Source organism: Hypanus sabinus, chromosome 9, assembly GCF_030144855.1.
Source record: "Hypanus sabinus isolate sHypSab1 chromosome 9, sHypSab1.hap1, whole genome shotgun sequence".
NCBI classification, from domain to species: domain Eukaryota; kingdom Metazoa; phylum Chordata; class Chondrichthyes; order Myliobatiformes; family Dasyatidae; genus Hypanus; species Hypanus sabinus.
Genome location: NC_082714.1, coordinates 163247338 through 163262572, shown reverse-complemented (window position 1 = coordinate 163262572; position 15235 = coordinate 163247338). Strand labels below are relative to the sequence as shown.

The 15235-nt window shown below is 50.0% G+C and overlaps 1 protein-coding gene across 1 annotated transcript in view; it reads right to left on the bottom strand.

Annotated features, from left to right (window-relative positions):
• col9a3 (collagen, type IX, alpha 3) overlaps positions 1-15235 on the bottom strand; it is a 122108-nt gene that overhangs the window by 86657 nt on the left and 20216 nt on the right. Inside the window, exons 10-16 of the mRNA XM_059981207.1 lie at positions 13853-13909; positions 12327-12380; positions 9706-9759; positions 7029-7082; positions 5208-5261; positions 2724-2777; positions 227-280 (exon numbers count right to left, since the gene is read on the bottom strand). Coding sequence (XP_059837190.1) covers positions 227-280; positions 2724-2777; positions 5208-5261; positions 7029-7082; positions 9706-9759; positions 12327-12380; positions 13853-13909 — 381 coding nt within the window. The remainder of the gene's footprint in view (positions 1-226; positions 281-2723; positions 2778-5207; positions 5262-7028; positions 7083-9705; positions 9760-12326; positions 12381-13852; positions 13910-15235) is intronic.

Here is a 15235-nt window from a genome sequence, read left to right as displayed (position 1 = left end):
AGCCATGATTGAATGGCGGAGCAGACTTGATGGGCCAGATGGCCTAATTCTGCTCCTATGTCTTATGGTCTTATATTTGTACATTTTATGTCTCGCAAAACAACAAATTTCATGCGTGGGTCAGTGATAATAAACCTGATTCTGACTCTGAGTTCCATGACCCCTGGCCCAGAGATTGTGTGAAAGGAATGTACCAAATCAGAGCAAACATTCTTGAAACACTTACTGGCTCCCCTTTCTGTCCAGCGAGACCAGGCAACCCTCGTGGGCCAATCTTCCCCTGTAATAAGAGCAAAGGGAAGTTAACCTTTGATGCTGAAGTAGCAATGGCCAGAAATGGTTCAAAGTTCAAAGTAACGTTGTTATCAAACTGTGCAGATATTACCATGTGCTACCCTGAGATTCATTTTCTTGCAGGCATTCACAGTAAAGATAAAGGAATACAGCAGAATTTATTTTTTAAAAACTATGCATCAGGGGTTCCCAACCTTTTTTTATGCCATGGACTCTCTACAATTAACCAAAGGGTCTGTGGACCCTGGATTGGGAATTCCTGCCGTACACAAACATGGACAACAACCAATGTGCAAAAGAAGACAAAATGTGTAAATAAAGAATAATACTGAGAGCATGTGTTGCAAAGAGCCCTTGAAACTGAGTCTGAGTCGTTAAATCAGTTCTCCTGATGTGCCCATGACCACAGAAAACCGCAAAGAATTGTGGACAAAGAAATTTGACAATTTTAAATCAATGCTCTCTGTAACTGGAACACTTCATTCTGCATTTCTGTTATTGTTTTACCTTGCACTACCTCAGTGCACTGTTTTTGGTAAAGTAACCTGCAAGGATGGTTTGCAGACAATGCTTCTCACTGTACATGTCAACAATAAACCAATTTAAGGTGGCACAATGGCGTAGGAGTTAGCATAGGATGCCTGCGGTCAGAGTTCAATTCCTGGCTGCCACAGTAAGGAGTTTGTATGGTTTCCCTGTGACCACGTGGGTTTCCTCCAGATGTTCTGGTTTCCTCCCACATTCCAAAGATGTACGAATTAGGGTCAGTGAGTTATGGGCATGCTATGTTCGTGCTGGAGGCATGTTGACATTTGTGGGCTGCCCCAGCACATCCCTGGAGGGCACTGGTCATTGTTGCAAGCAATGTATTTCACTGTACGTCGAGGGTTCCCAGCTTGGGGTCTATGGTGCCCTCGGTGAATGGTAAGGCTGATTGGTATAAAAAGAGGCTGGAGCCCTTGCTGTGACATATAAAGCTATCTTAACCTTTTGGAACACCTCAGACCACGATCACATTGCTTTCTCACTCTGGGAGCTTGTCAGCTCCATCACGGGCACTAGCCTCCATGGTATCCAGGACATCTTCAAGGAGCGATGTCTCATAAAGGCAGCGTCCATCATCAGGGACCCCCATCACCCAGGACATGCCTTGTTCTCATTGCTACCATCAGGAAGGAGGTTCAGGAGCCTGAAGCCACACACTCAACGATTCAAGAACAGCTTCTTCCCCTCTGCCATTTGATTTCTGAATGGACATTGAACCCATGAACACCACCTCACCACTTTTTTAGTTCTACTTTTGCACTGCTTTATAACTATTATATAATTACTGTAATTCAGCTTTTTTTTCTCTCCTTTATTATGTAATAAAACGTACTGTTACCTTGAAACAACAAATTTCACCACAGACGCCAGTGATGTTAAATCTGATTCTGATTGCTGTCTGAAGATTGGCCTTTGTGTTCCCAACCTCACGGTATGGATGACTCTTCCAAAGGGCCCCCCAGGGTGGCACAGTGGGTAGAGCTGCGGCCCACAGGGTGGCACAGTGGGTAGAGCTACTGCCCCCCAGGGTAGCACAGTGGGTAGAGCTGCGGCCCCCCCAGAATAGCCCAGCGGGTAGATCTGCGGCCTCCCCCCCCCCCAGGGTGGCACAGCAGGTAGATCTGCGGCCCCCCAGGGTAGCCCAGCGGGTAGATCTGCGGCCCCCCCCCCAAGGTGGCACAGCGTGTAGAGCTGTGGCCTCACAGTGCCAGAGCCCCAGGTTCAATCCTGGCCTTGCTGACAGTGTGGAGTTTGCACGTTCTTCCCTGTGACCACATGTGCAGGTTGATAGATTATTACTGACAGTGTAGGTGAGGTGTAGGACCTGGTGTGGAGGGTGGGAGGGAGGCGTTGAGGAGAACGTGGGGAGAATTAAAATGGGATAAGGTCAGTATAAATAGTTCACACAGAGTCTGTGGCCGCTGGGCCTGTTTACTCACTGTCTCCCCCTGTGACTCTTGGGGAGGAGATCTTGTTCAGATACATGTTGCTGAGATTCCGGATATTGGGTGCCACGGTAGTGTAGTGGTTTGTGCAACGCTTTTACCGCTTGAGCTGTCGGATTTTGGAGCTCAGTCCCAGCGACTTCTGTACGGAGTCTGTACATCCTCCCAGTGGAATGCACGGGATCCCTGTGGGTGCTCCGGTTTCATCCCCGAGTCCAAAGGTGTACTGGTCATTGTAAACTGCCCTGTGACTGGGTCAGGGTAATTCGAGGTCGGTAGGGTTTGATGGGCCAGCCTAAGGGGCTATTCTGGGCTAAAACTGTAAATGAAATCAATAACTGTATTCACTGCCTGTGACGTGACTCCAGGGCCCAATGGCTTTTATCCCACTTAATCTGCTGATCTGAATATTCGGCTCAATGGGCGACAGTCACTTACCGGGCCGCCCCTTTCCCCCGGGAATCCAATGAGCCCTTTGGGGCCTGCGTCGCCCTGGAATGAACAAGAGACAAACCATAAAACCATAGCAGAGACAGCGTCTCTTACACCCCGCAGGTCACGGGTTACCAGCGCTGGAACAGCCCCAAGCAGGGAGCAGTGACAGGTGAGCCATGAGCTTGCTCCACAGCACAATACCACAACTGATACCACCATACCTCAACCATGTCGCCCCTCAACTGAGTGAAGGTTGAAGTATGGTGAAATACTTCCAGTTGTAGAAATATAAACACTATACCAATAACAGTGACCAGAAAATCACTGGACAGCTGTACAAACTCTCCTAGCTTACTAATGCCTGTAGCCCAGACAACTAATGCTGCAGTTATCCCAGACAGGCAGGGTGTGTGGGACCTGTATGTCAGAAATCAGTGTCTTCACCTTTCCCCATCACTCTCCTGCTCCTCCACCCTCTCTCCCTTCCCACCTTTCCCCCTCTCCCCCTCCCCACCCTCCCACTCTCCTCCACCCCTCTCCCTACCCTTCACCTCCTCCTCCCCCAATCCTTTTTCCCAATGGCCTCTCTGCATCCCTTCCCCCAACCACCTCTCCCCACACCTCCCCCAACCACCTCGTCCCACCCCTTCCCAACCACCTCTCCCCCAATCACCTCGTCCCACCCCTCCCCCAACCAACTCTCCCTACCCCTCCCCCAACCAGCTCTCCCCACTCCTCCCCCAACCACCTCGTCCCACCCCTTCCCAACCACCTCTCCCCACCCCTCCCCCAACCACCTCTCCCCACACCTCCCCCAACCACCTCGTCCCACCCCTTCCCAACCACCTCTCCCCACCCCTCCCCCAACCACCTCTCCCCACACCTCCCCCAACCACCTCGCCCCACCCCTTCCCAACCACCTCTCCCCACCCCTCCCCCAACCACCTCTCCCCACCCTTCCCCCAACCACCTCTCCCCACTCCTCCCTCAACCACCTCTCCCCACCCCTCCCCCCAACCACCTCACCCCACCCCTCCCCCAACCAACTCTCCCCACCCCTTCCCAACCACCTCTCCCCACCCCTCCCCCAACCACCTCTCCCCACCCCTCTCCCAACCATCTCTCCCCACCCCTCCCCCAACCACCTCTCCCCACCCCTCCCCCAACCACCTCACCCTACCCCTTCCGAACACCTCTCCCCACCCCTCCCCAACCACCTCTCCCCACCCCTCCCCCAACCATCTCTCCCCACCCCTCCCCCAACCACCTCTCCCCACCCCTCCCCCAACCACCTCACCCTACCCCTTCCGAACACCTCTCCCCACCCCTCCCCAACCACCTCTCCCCACCCCTCCCCCAACCACCTCACCCTACCCCTTCCGAACACCTCTCCCCACCCCTCCCCAACCACCTCTCCCCACCCCTCCCCCAACCATCTCTCCCCACCCTTCCCCCAACCACCTCTCCCCACCCCTCCCCCAACCACCTCTCCCCACCCTCCCCCAACCACCTCACCCCACCCCTCCCCCAACCAACTCTCCCCACCCCTTCCCAACCATCTCTCCCCACCCCTCCCGCAACCACCTCTCCCCACCCCTCCCAACCACCTCTCCCCACCACTCCCCCAACCACCTCGTCCCACCCCTTCCCAACCATCTCTCCCCACCCCTCCCCCAACCATCTCTCCCCACCCTTCCCCCAACCACCTCCCCACCCCTCCCCCAACCACCTCTCCCCACCCCTCCCCCCAACCACCTCACCCCACCCCTCCCCCAACCAACTCTCCCCACCCCTTCCCCAACCACCTCTCCCCACCCCTTCCCAACCATCTCTCCCACCCACCCCCAACCACCTCTCCCCACCCCTCCCCAACCACCTCGTCCCACCTCTTCCCAACCATCTCTCCCCACCCCTCCCCCAACCACCTCTCCCCACCCTTCCCCCAACCACCTCACCCCACCCCTCCCCCAACCACCTCTCCCAACCACCTCTCCCCACCCCTCTCCCATCTCTCCCCACCCCTCCCCCAAACACCTCTCCCCACCCCTCCCCCAACCACCTCTCCCCACCCCTCCCCCAACCACCTCACCCTACCACTCCCCCAACCATCTCTCCCCACCCCTCCCCCAACCACACCCTACCACTCCCCCAACCATCTCTCCCCACCCCTCCCCCAACCACTTCTCCCAACCTCTTCCTCAAACAGCTTCTCCCCCTCACTCCACCCTCCAGCCTCTCCCCAACCACCGCTTCCAAACTCCTCACCCTCCCTCACATTCCTACTCCACCTCCCTTTCCCCCCAACGGACCTGCTGCTGGGCCATCACCTCCCCCTGAACTGGGTCAGGAGACCTCAGAGAGGGCCGCCAAGCAGTACACCCCAGGCCTGCCCCACCGACCCCTCAGACCGAATTGTCCGGCACGAGGCCAGAGGGTTTGCCCCGCCAGTGCCTGGCCGCGGACGCGTCCTGTTGCTTTCGTACTTACAACTTTCCCGGGGGGCCCCGGAGGGCCAGCAGGACCCTGGAATCCCATGAGACCCTGCAGGAGAACAGGAGAAACAGCAAATCAGAGAGAAAAGTAGATGGGTGGGGGATACATGGGGGGGAGGGAGTGGGTGCTGGTGATGGACCACCCACACACCCCACCCCGGTCAAATGGTCACCTGCCACAAATGAGTGAGTGCCCCTGGTGAGCCATGGTAGCACAGCAGTGAGAGTGCCAGTGACCCCGGCTCAATTCCCGTCACTCTCTGTAATGAGTTGTATGTTCTCCCCATGCCCATGTGGGTTTCCTCTGGGATCCCCCCCCCCAGTCCAAAGCTGAGCGGGATAGGATTAGCAGTGGGCATGCTATGTTGGTGCTGGAAGCATGGTGGCGTTTCTGGGCTGCCCCCAGAACACCCTCACACTGTGTTGATTGTTGACGCAAACAATGCTTTTCACCGTGCCTTTCAATGTATCGCTGGTAATGACAGGTACAGCTCATCTTTCTTTCTAGAATGATCAGTCACCATGCCTCGGAGAGCGGCCGCAGCCTGAATTGTCAGGCACTGTGACTGAGTGAATGGCCCCAGCCGGACTGGACTGTCACTGTGTCTGTGTGAGTGGCCCCTGACCATTCAGTCACCGTGCCTGAGTGAGTGGCCCCTGACCGGTCAGTCACCGTGTCTGTGTGAGTGGCCCCTGACCGTTCAGTCACTGTGCCTGAGTGGGTGGCCCCTAATTGGTCAGTCACCATGGCTGTGTGAATGGTCCCTGACTGGTCAGTCACCGTGCCTGAGTGAGTGGCCCCTAACTGGTCAGTCACCGTGGCTGTGTGAGTGGCCCCTGACCGGTCAGACACCGTGCCTGAGTGAGTGGCCCCTGACCGGTCAGTCACCGTGCCCGTGTGAGTGGCCCCTGACCGGTCAGTCACTGTGACTGTGTGAGTGGTCCCTGACCGGTCAGACACCGTGCCTGAGTGAGTGGCCCCTGACCAGTCAGTCACCGTGCCTGTGTGAGTGGCCCCTGACCGGTCAGACACTGTGCCTGAGTGAGTGGCCCCTGACCGGTCAGACACTGTGCCTGTGTAAGTGGCCCTTGACCGGCCAGTCACTGTGCCTGAGTGAGTGGCCCCTGACTGGTCAGTCACTGTGCCTGAGTGAATGGTCCCTGACTGGTCAGTCACTGTGCCTGAGTGAGTGGTCCCTGACTGGTCAGTCACCCTGCCTGAGTGAGTGGCCCCTGCTTGACTGGTCCCGCACAGTGCACGGCCAGTACATCGATGACCCAATACATTAACTTCACTCCCCCCCTCGGGAGGCTGAGTAGGTCAGGCCAGGCCACTGGGATTCCCAGATGGAAACTTCCGCATCTGCCCCTCCCAGAGATATGCCTTGATCACTGGATCAGCCATTGTGAAGTCACATCCCATTCCAGGACCAAGAACTGATTGTACAACCAAGAACAGGTTGTACCCTGGGTACAACCAGCCGCTGCCTGCAGTAACCCTGCTCACATTAACCCTTTCTCCACAGTCCTCTGTCCCTGGTGAACAGCAGTTCACACTGTACAGTGGGGAGCTCACTGCAGGTTGGATCAATTTGTTTGGCATAGGGGATTTCAGGATGGCGAATGGTTCCGCAGACATTTAGCTCTGTGTATTCCTCTCCTCCCTCATTTCCTAAAGCCACGTCCTCCCCCGACCACCACCCCACATCTCTGCCCTTTCCCAGGGGGCTTGGTCACTCCCTCTCTGTTCAAGGTGCTGTACAAACGCAGGTTGCTGCCAAAGATGTACTTGAACCACATCGTCACACATACTCACCCTGAAGCCTGGAGGTCCAGGCTTGCCCGGGAGACCTCTCAGTCCTCGAGGACCCTATGGATATAAAACATACTCATCACAATCCGATCTTGAACACTGCTCTCTCCTTCCTATCAATGTACCTGTCCAAGCGTCTTTTAAATGTTGTTATTGTACCTACCTCAAACACTCTTCTGGTACCTCATTCCATATACCAGGGGTTTCCAATCTTTTTAATGCCATAGGCCAATTCCATTAGGCAAGGGGTCTGTGGACCCCATGTTGGGAACACCTCCCATATAGTAACAATGCTCTGTGTGAATAAGTTGCCCCTCAGATCCCCTTTAAACTTTCATCTTAAATATATATGTAAAGAGCAAGAGGATAAGATGTGAGAGGATAGGACCAATCAAGTGTGACAGTGGAAAAGTGTGTATGGAACCAGAGGAAATAGCGGAGGTACTTAATGAATACTTTGCTTCAGTATTCACTACGGAAAAGGATCTTGGCAATTGTCGTGATGACTTGCAGCGGACTGAAAAGCGTGAGCATATAGATATTAAGGAAGAGGATGTGTTGGAGTTTTTAGAAAGCATCAAGTTGAATAAGTCACCAGGACCAGACAAGATGTACCCCCGGCTACTGTGGGAGGTGAGGGAGGAGATTGCTGAGCCTCTGGCAATGATCTTTGCATCATCAATGGGGACGGGAGAGGTTCTGGAGGATTGGAGGGTTGCGGATGCTGTTCCTTTATTCAAGAAAGGGAGTAGAGATAACCCAGGAAATTATAGACCGGTGTGTCTTACCTCAGTGATTGGTAAGTTGATGAAGAAGATCGTGAAGAGAGGCAGGATTTATGAACATTTGGAGAGGCATAATATGATTAGGAATAGTCAGCATGGCTTTGTCAAAGGCAGGTCATACCCTCTCATTATCCTGTACACCTCTATCAGGTCACCTCTCATCCTCTGCCGCTCCAAGGAGAAAGGCCGAGTTCACTCAACCTATTCTCATAAGGCATGCTCCCCAAACCAGGCAACATTCTTGTAAATTTCCTCTGCACCCTTTCTATGATTTCCACATCCTTCCAATAGTGAGGCGACCAGAATTGAGCACAGTACTCCAAGTGGGGTCTGACCAGGGTCCTATAAAACTGTAACATTACCACTCAGCTCCTAAACTCAATCCCACGGTTGATGAAGGCCAATGCACCGTATGCCTTCTTAACCACAGAGTCAACCTGCGCAGCTGCTTTGAGTGTCGTATGGACTTGGACCCCAAGATCCCTCTGATCCTCCACACTGCCAATAGTCTTACCATTAATAATATATTCTGCCATCATATTTGACCTACTACAATGAACCACCTCACACTTACCTGGGTTGAACTCCATCTGCCACATCTCAGCCCAGTTTTGCATCCTATCAATGTCCCGCTGTAACATCTGACAGCTCTCCACACTATCCACAACACCCCCAACCTTTGTGTCATCAGCAAATTTACTAACCCATCCCTCCACTTCCTCATTCAGGTCATTTATAAAAATCATGAAGAGTAAGGGTCCCAGAACAGATCCCTGAGGCACACCACTGGTGACCGACCTCCATGCAGAATATGACCCATCTACAACCACTCTTTGCCTTCTGTGGGCAAGCCAGTTCTGGATCAACAAAGCAATGTCCCCTTGGATCCCATGCCTCCTTACTTTCTCAATAAGCTTTGCATGGGGTACCTTATCAAATGTCTTGCTGAAATCCATATACACTACATCTATTGCTCTACCTTCATCAATGTGTTTAGTCACATCCTCAAAATATTCAATCAGACTTGTAAGGCACAACCTGCCTTTCACAAAGCCATGCTGACTACTCCTAATCATATTATGCCTCTCCAAATGTTCATAAATCCTGCCTCTCAGGATCTTTTCCATCAACTTACCAACCACTGAAGTAAAACTCACCAGTCTATAATTTCCTGGGCTATCTTTACTCTCTTGAATTATGGAACAACATCCGCAACCCTCCAAAACTCCGTAACCTCTCCTGTCCCCATTGATGATGCAAAGATCATCGCCAGAGGCTCAGTAGTTTCTTCCCTCACCCCCCACAGTAGCCCGGGGTACATCTCGTCTGGTCCCAGTGACTTATCCAACTTTCCAAAAGCTCCAGCACATCCTCTTTCTTAATACTTACATGCTCAAGCTTTTCAGTCCGCTTTAAGTCATCCCTACAATTGCCAAGATCCTTTTCATAGTGAATACTGAAGCAAAGTATTCATTAGGTACTTCTGCTATCTCCTCCGGTTCCATACACACTTTCCCACTGTCACACTTGATTGGTCCTATTCTCTCATGTCTCATCCTCTTGCTCTTCAGATACTTGTAGAATGCCATGGGGCTTTCCTTTGTCTGCCAAGGCCTTCTCATGGCCCCTTCTGGCTCTCCTAATTTCATTCTTAAATTGGACCATTTCTGTGCTGTTTTATTCTCAGAATCGATTAAATGATTAAAGTGTCAATGCTAGCATCCCGGATCCCAGTCATCCCAGTCAGAAATACAAGTTACTCCCAGCTCTAGGAAATGGTGGCACTCAGAGGGTTTCTCCCTGTTCCTGGTTCTTCTGCAGCTTTGAAATGTTAACCTCATTTGGGGGTGGAAAAGCAGATACAGCTCCCCCAAGTCAGGACAAGTTGCTCTTACCTGTAATCCGACGGGTCCGGGCAGACCTGGCACTCCTGGATGTCCGGGATCACCCTGAAATTCCAAACAGTCGATGGTTAGAAGGTGAGTAAGAACCAAGAAACACAAAACGTAGGAGGAACTCAGCAAGTCAAGTACCGTCCATGGAGGGGACCGGTCAGCTGACGTTTTGGACTAAGACCCTTCATTAGGACTTGGCCTGAAATGTTGATTGTTTACCTCCTTCTATAGATGCTGCCTTACCTGCTGAGTTCCTCAGCCTTTATTTTTAAAAAATGTAAATATTTTGAAATAAAGTGGATATTCTTTCTAAACTTAATGGGAGACTAGAGCAACATGCACAAAGTTCTGGAGGTCAGGCAGCATTGATAAAGGGGAATAAACAGTCAATGTTTCAGGCCAAGACCCTTCATCAGAACATCAGTTACTGATGAAGGGTCTCAGCCCAAGACATTAACAATTTATGCCCCTCCAGCATTGCTGCCTGACTTGCTGAGTTCCTCAACCATTTTGTGAGTTTTGCTTGGGATTACTAGCATCTGCAGAATATCTTGTGTTTGTGGGCAAGAACTGAGACAACCCCAATAAGCAATCCTCTTTCTTCCTCACCTTCAGAACTTCAAGGAGACTTGTGCGGTGGTGCATTGAGTAGTGCTGCTGCCTAGCAAATCCAGAGACCTAGGTTTGACCCTGGCCTCCAGCACTGTCTGTGTGGAGTTTGCACGTCCTTCCCTATGACCCACACTTTCCTCCCACATCCCAAGGACATGGGGGCTGGTGGATGAAATTGCTCCCCCCTCCACCAGCATGTAGGTGAGAAGGTGAGGGAATCAGTGTGGAGTTATCGGATATCTAACGGGGATGAGGAATGGGATTGCTCTCAGAGCCAGCATTGGTTTGATGGTCGAATAGATTCCTTTCACATCACAGTCGCATATGAACCAGGCAACAAATCAATCTGAGTTAAGAGCATTTCTCTTTGAAGAAGGATGAGAGGTGTACAAGATGACAAAAGGCACAGATAGATTGGAGAACCAGATGCTTTTCCCCACGGTGGAAATGGCTAATAGGATGATTGGAGGAAAGCATAGGGGGGATGTCAGAGGTAAACTTTTTAATAAGAGATTGGTAGGTGCATGGGAAGAGGATTGTGAATCTGTGGAATCTATTGGCACAAAAACTGTGGAGGCTAAGTTATTAGGAATATTTAAAGTGGAAGTTGATAGGTTCTTGATTAGTAAGGGTGTCAAACATTAAGGGAAGAAGACAGGACAATGGGGCTGAGAGGGATAATAAATCAGCCATAACTGAATGGTGGAGCAGACTCAATGGGCCAAATGGACTAATTCTACTCCTATGTCCTATCGTCTGATGGCCGAGGGTGGAAGAAGAGGCAGATACATTAGGGACAAAGGTGAAAGAAAAATGGAGGGTTATGTAAGGAGGAAGGGTTAGATTGATCTTAGAGTAGGTTATAAGGTCGGCCTGACGTTGTGGGCTGAAGGGCCTGTACTGTGCTATAGTGTTTTATGTTTGTTAAAAGGCCGGTGACAGTGAGATCATCATAAAACCCATCTGATTAAATAATTTTCTTGGGAGGAAACTGGTCTGGTCTCCATGTGACTCCAAACCCCACCTTTCTGATTAACTCTTAACACCCCTCTGAATCAGCCCACTGACATCAGGCACTGATGTCAAGGGAAATTTGGGATGGACAGTGCCCATCTCAGTAACAAGCAAGAGAAGATTGCTCGTCTGCCTGGGTCTCCTCACAGTTCGGGATCAAGGATCAACTTTGTTCACCATTTACAGTTATATGTATTCAGAATTTACTGTGACATGCAAGAAAAAAAATAACATTCAAATGAAAATGATAAAGAACTATATAGAACATAGAAACCTACATTACAGGCCCTTCAGCCCACAAAGTTGCGCTGACCACGTAACCTGCTCTAGAAACTGCCTAGAATTACCGTACTGCATAGCCCTGTACGATTATGAACATACCCCTCAGCCCCAAGGGTTGGGGGTGGGCGGGGGAGGTAAGAAATATAGTTCTTAATTTTATAATGATATAACATATAAAGTTAAAGGTTAAAGTACAGATAAAAATGTGCAAAAGCACATCCAACGAGAGGTTGGACAAACTTAGGTTGTTTTCTCTGGAGTGGCGGAGGCTAAGGGGAGATCAGATAGAGGTTTGTAAGATTATCAGGGAGATACAGTGGATAGAGTGGACAGACAGTCTCTTTGTCCCATGGTTGAAAAGGACAAGGAGGGCATGCATTTAAGGTTGGGGGGGGGAATTTCAAAGGAGATGTGAGGGGCAAGATTCCCCCCCCCCCCACACACACACACACACACACACACACACACACAGAGTGGTGGGTGTCTGGGGCAGTGCTAGAGGCAGAAACACCAGAGATGGCACGTGAATGTGAGGGAAATGGAAGGATATGGACATTGTGTAGGCAGAAGGGATTAGTTTAATTGTCTGTTTAGATGGTACTATGATTGGTTTGGCATAATATTCAGGGCTGAAGGGACTGTTCCTGTGCTGTACTGGTCTCTATTCTACATATAAATTCCACTCCCTCTGGTCCAAACCTCCGGGGATTTACCTTTGCTCCGACCTTCCCGGGTTCTCCACGTTCCCCCTTGTGGCCCGTGTGTCCCTGGGAGAAAAGGGAGAAACTATTATTGACTCTGGCACACTGATAGTGTTGACAAAAGACTCAACCCACAAACAAGGCCTTCCTCAGCTGAAACACTCTGCACAGAACAAATATCCAGTAGAATGGGTCAAAGCTGAACATTATTGCCACAGAGAATAGCTGGTTTTGTGGATCTCAACTCAGAGACCAGCAGCGATGTCACTGAGGGAGGAACCAGCTGCAGATGCTACAATCTAAACCACTCTCTCAGTTCTGATTCTCAGCCGGAAGGACTGGTGACTGAGATTCCAGCTCCATCTCTCTCACAGCTTTCCATCGATGCTTCTGCAAGGGTCACTCCTCTCTCACAGAGCCTTGGATAAACTTATTAAGTACAGCATTATCAACACACACACACACACACACACACACACACACACACACACACACTCACACACACTCACACACACACACACACACACACACACACACACACACACACTCACACACACACACACTCACACACACACACACAGTAATGTTTAAACATGTATAGCAGTGGTTTACACACACAACAGAGTTTTACACAGACAGTGTTTACACACAATGTTTACCTACAAATGTTTACATTTGCACAAACACTTATGCATATTCATACAGGCATTTATAACAACAGGCAATTACACTCAAACGTTTGCACCCACAGCATCCCTGACTAGTTCCCTCATGACCTGGTTCAGCAGTTGCAACAGACAGGAACCTGAGGCGGAGAGAGTAATGGAAACTGCTCAGTTGATCCCAGGCACAGATTCCTTCACCTCCCCACCCCCCAACCAATGAAAGCATCTACATGAGCCACAATTTCCATCAAGAGTCCCCACAATCTGGGCCACATCATCTTCTCACAGCTCCCATCGGGTAGGAGCCTGAAGTTCCACACCACCAGGTCCAAGAGCAGCTACTTCCCTTCAACCATTCAGTTCTTAAACCACATTACACAACCTGTTCACTACAGTTTAGCAACGCTGTGATCAATATGCACTAAAGTGGGCTTTGGTTTTTGTTTTAATTGTGCTCTTCTTTGTAAAAAAGGTGTTTATTTTCTATTTGTGAATGCTGCTTATCTGCTGCTCTGTGCCTGTGATGTTGCTGCAAATAAGTTCTTCATTGCACCTTTCAATAAATGCTCAAGTTCATATTTATTGTCATTCAACAATACACCTGTAAGCAGCTAAATGAAAGGCTGTTCCTCCAGGGCCTAGGTGCAAAACAGAGTAGATAAAGTCACACAGACACACAGCACATACAGTCACAAAATAACACCAGCACAAGTTCCTGAGTGGGCTGGCCTGAAGTGATGAGACAGGATGTACTTGAGCACATACAGCAAACTTGACTTTGACAAACAGGTTCCTCGAGCTTCTTCAGTAATGTCATACATTCATCTCTCAGCGACCAGCCAGAAGTCCAATACATCGATAGTAATCCCTCACCTTGAATCCGGGCATCCCAGGAAGACCAGCCGGGCCAGGTGGGCACACTGCTGGGCACTGTGGAGAGATGGGTAGAGGGAATGTATCAGAAAGCTTCAATACTGATCACAGTCACTCACTGAGAGCTATTAAATCTATTTTGGAAATCCACTACCAGTTCCCATCAAATATTTACTGATCTCAAGTAACAGTTAATCAATATCATCAATCAATATTATCCATTAGTATCTGTTGTCAATCAATATCAATCAATATTATCTATTAGTGTCTGTTGTCAATCAATATCAGCAATCCATCAATGCCAGTTGCCCAATGTAACATCCACTCCATTGTCAATCAATAAGAGTGATCAACAATTATTGTCAATCAATATCCACGGCAATCATTAGTTACCAACATAAGCTGTCAATCGACATCCCCCTAGCTACTCTGGTTTCCTTACACATCCCAAAAACCCATGTTGCTTGGGGAAAAAGGTTAATGTCATGACTTTAGGCAGTGTAGAGGAACAGAAAGATCTTGGGTTTCATGTGTATAGATCCCTCAAAGTTGCCACACAAAGTTGATGGGGTGATTTGGAAGGCATGTGGTACATTGGTCTGGGGATTGAGTTCAAGAGCCGAAAGGTAATGTTGCAGTTCTATAAAACTCTGGTTAGACCACACTTGGAATATTGTGCTCAGTTCTTGTCACTTCATTATAGGAAGGATATGGAAGCTTTAGAGAAGACGCAGAGGAGATTTACCAGGATACTGAGTGGACAGGAGAGATTGGCTTATGAGGAAACATTGAGTGAACTTGGGCTTTTCTCTTTGAAGCAAAGGAAGATGAGAGGTGACTTGATAGTGTGTACAAGATGATAAGAGGCAGAGATTGAGGGGACAGCCGGAGACTTTCCCCAGAGTGGAAATAGCTAGTATGATGAGGCATAATTTTAAAATGATTGGAGGAAAGTATGGTGACGGGAGATATCAGAGGTAGATCTTTGCACAAAGAGATGTGGGTAGGTGGAACTATTGTGACATAGATTCCATTCCATCGCTCTCTGTAAGGAATTCATATGTTCTCGCTGTGACAACATGGGCTTCCTCTGGGCTCTCTGGATCCTTTCACATTCCGTAGACATATGAGTAAAGGTTACTAAGTTGTGGGCATGGTATGTTGGTGCAGGAGGTGTGGTGACACTTGAGGGCTGCCCCAGGACATCCCCAACGCAAGTCACTGTATTTTCTGATAGAAATGTAACAAGTAAAGTCAACCCAAGGATGTGCTGGGGACAGCCCACAGGTGTAGTCAACGTGGCATGTTCCACAAAGAACAACAGTGGAACAAGCCCCTTTCTCTCTCTCTCTCTCTCTCACACACACACAGGCCTCCAACACC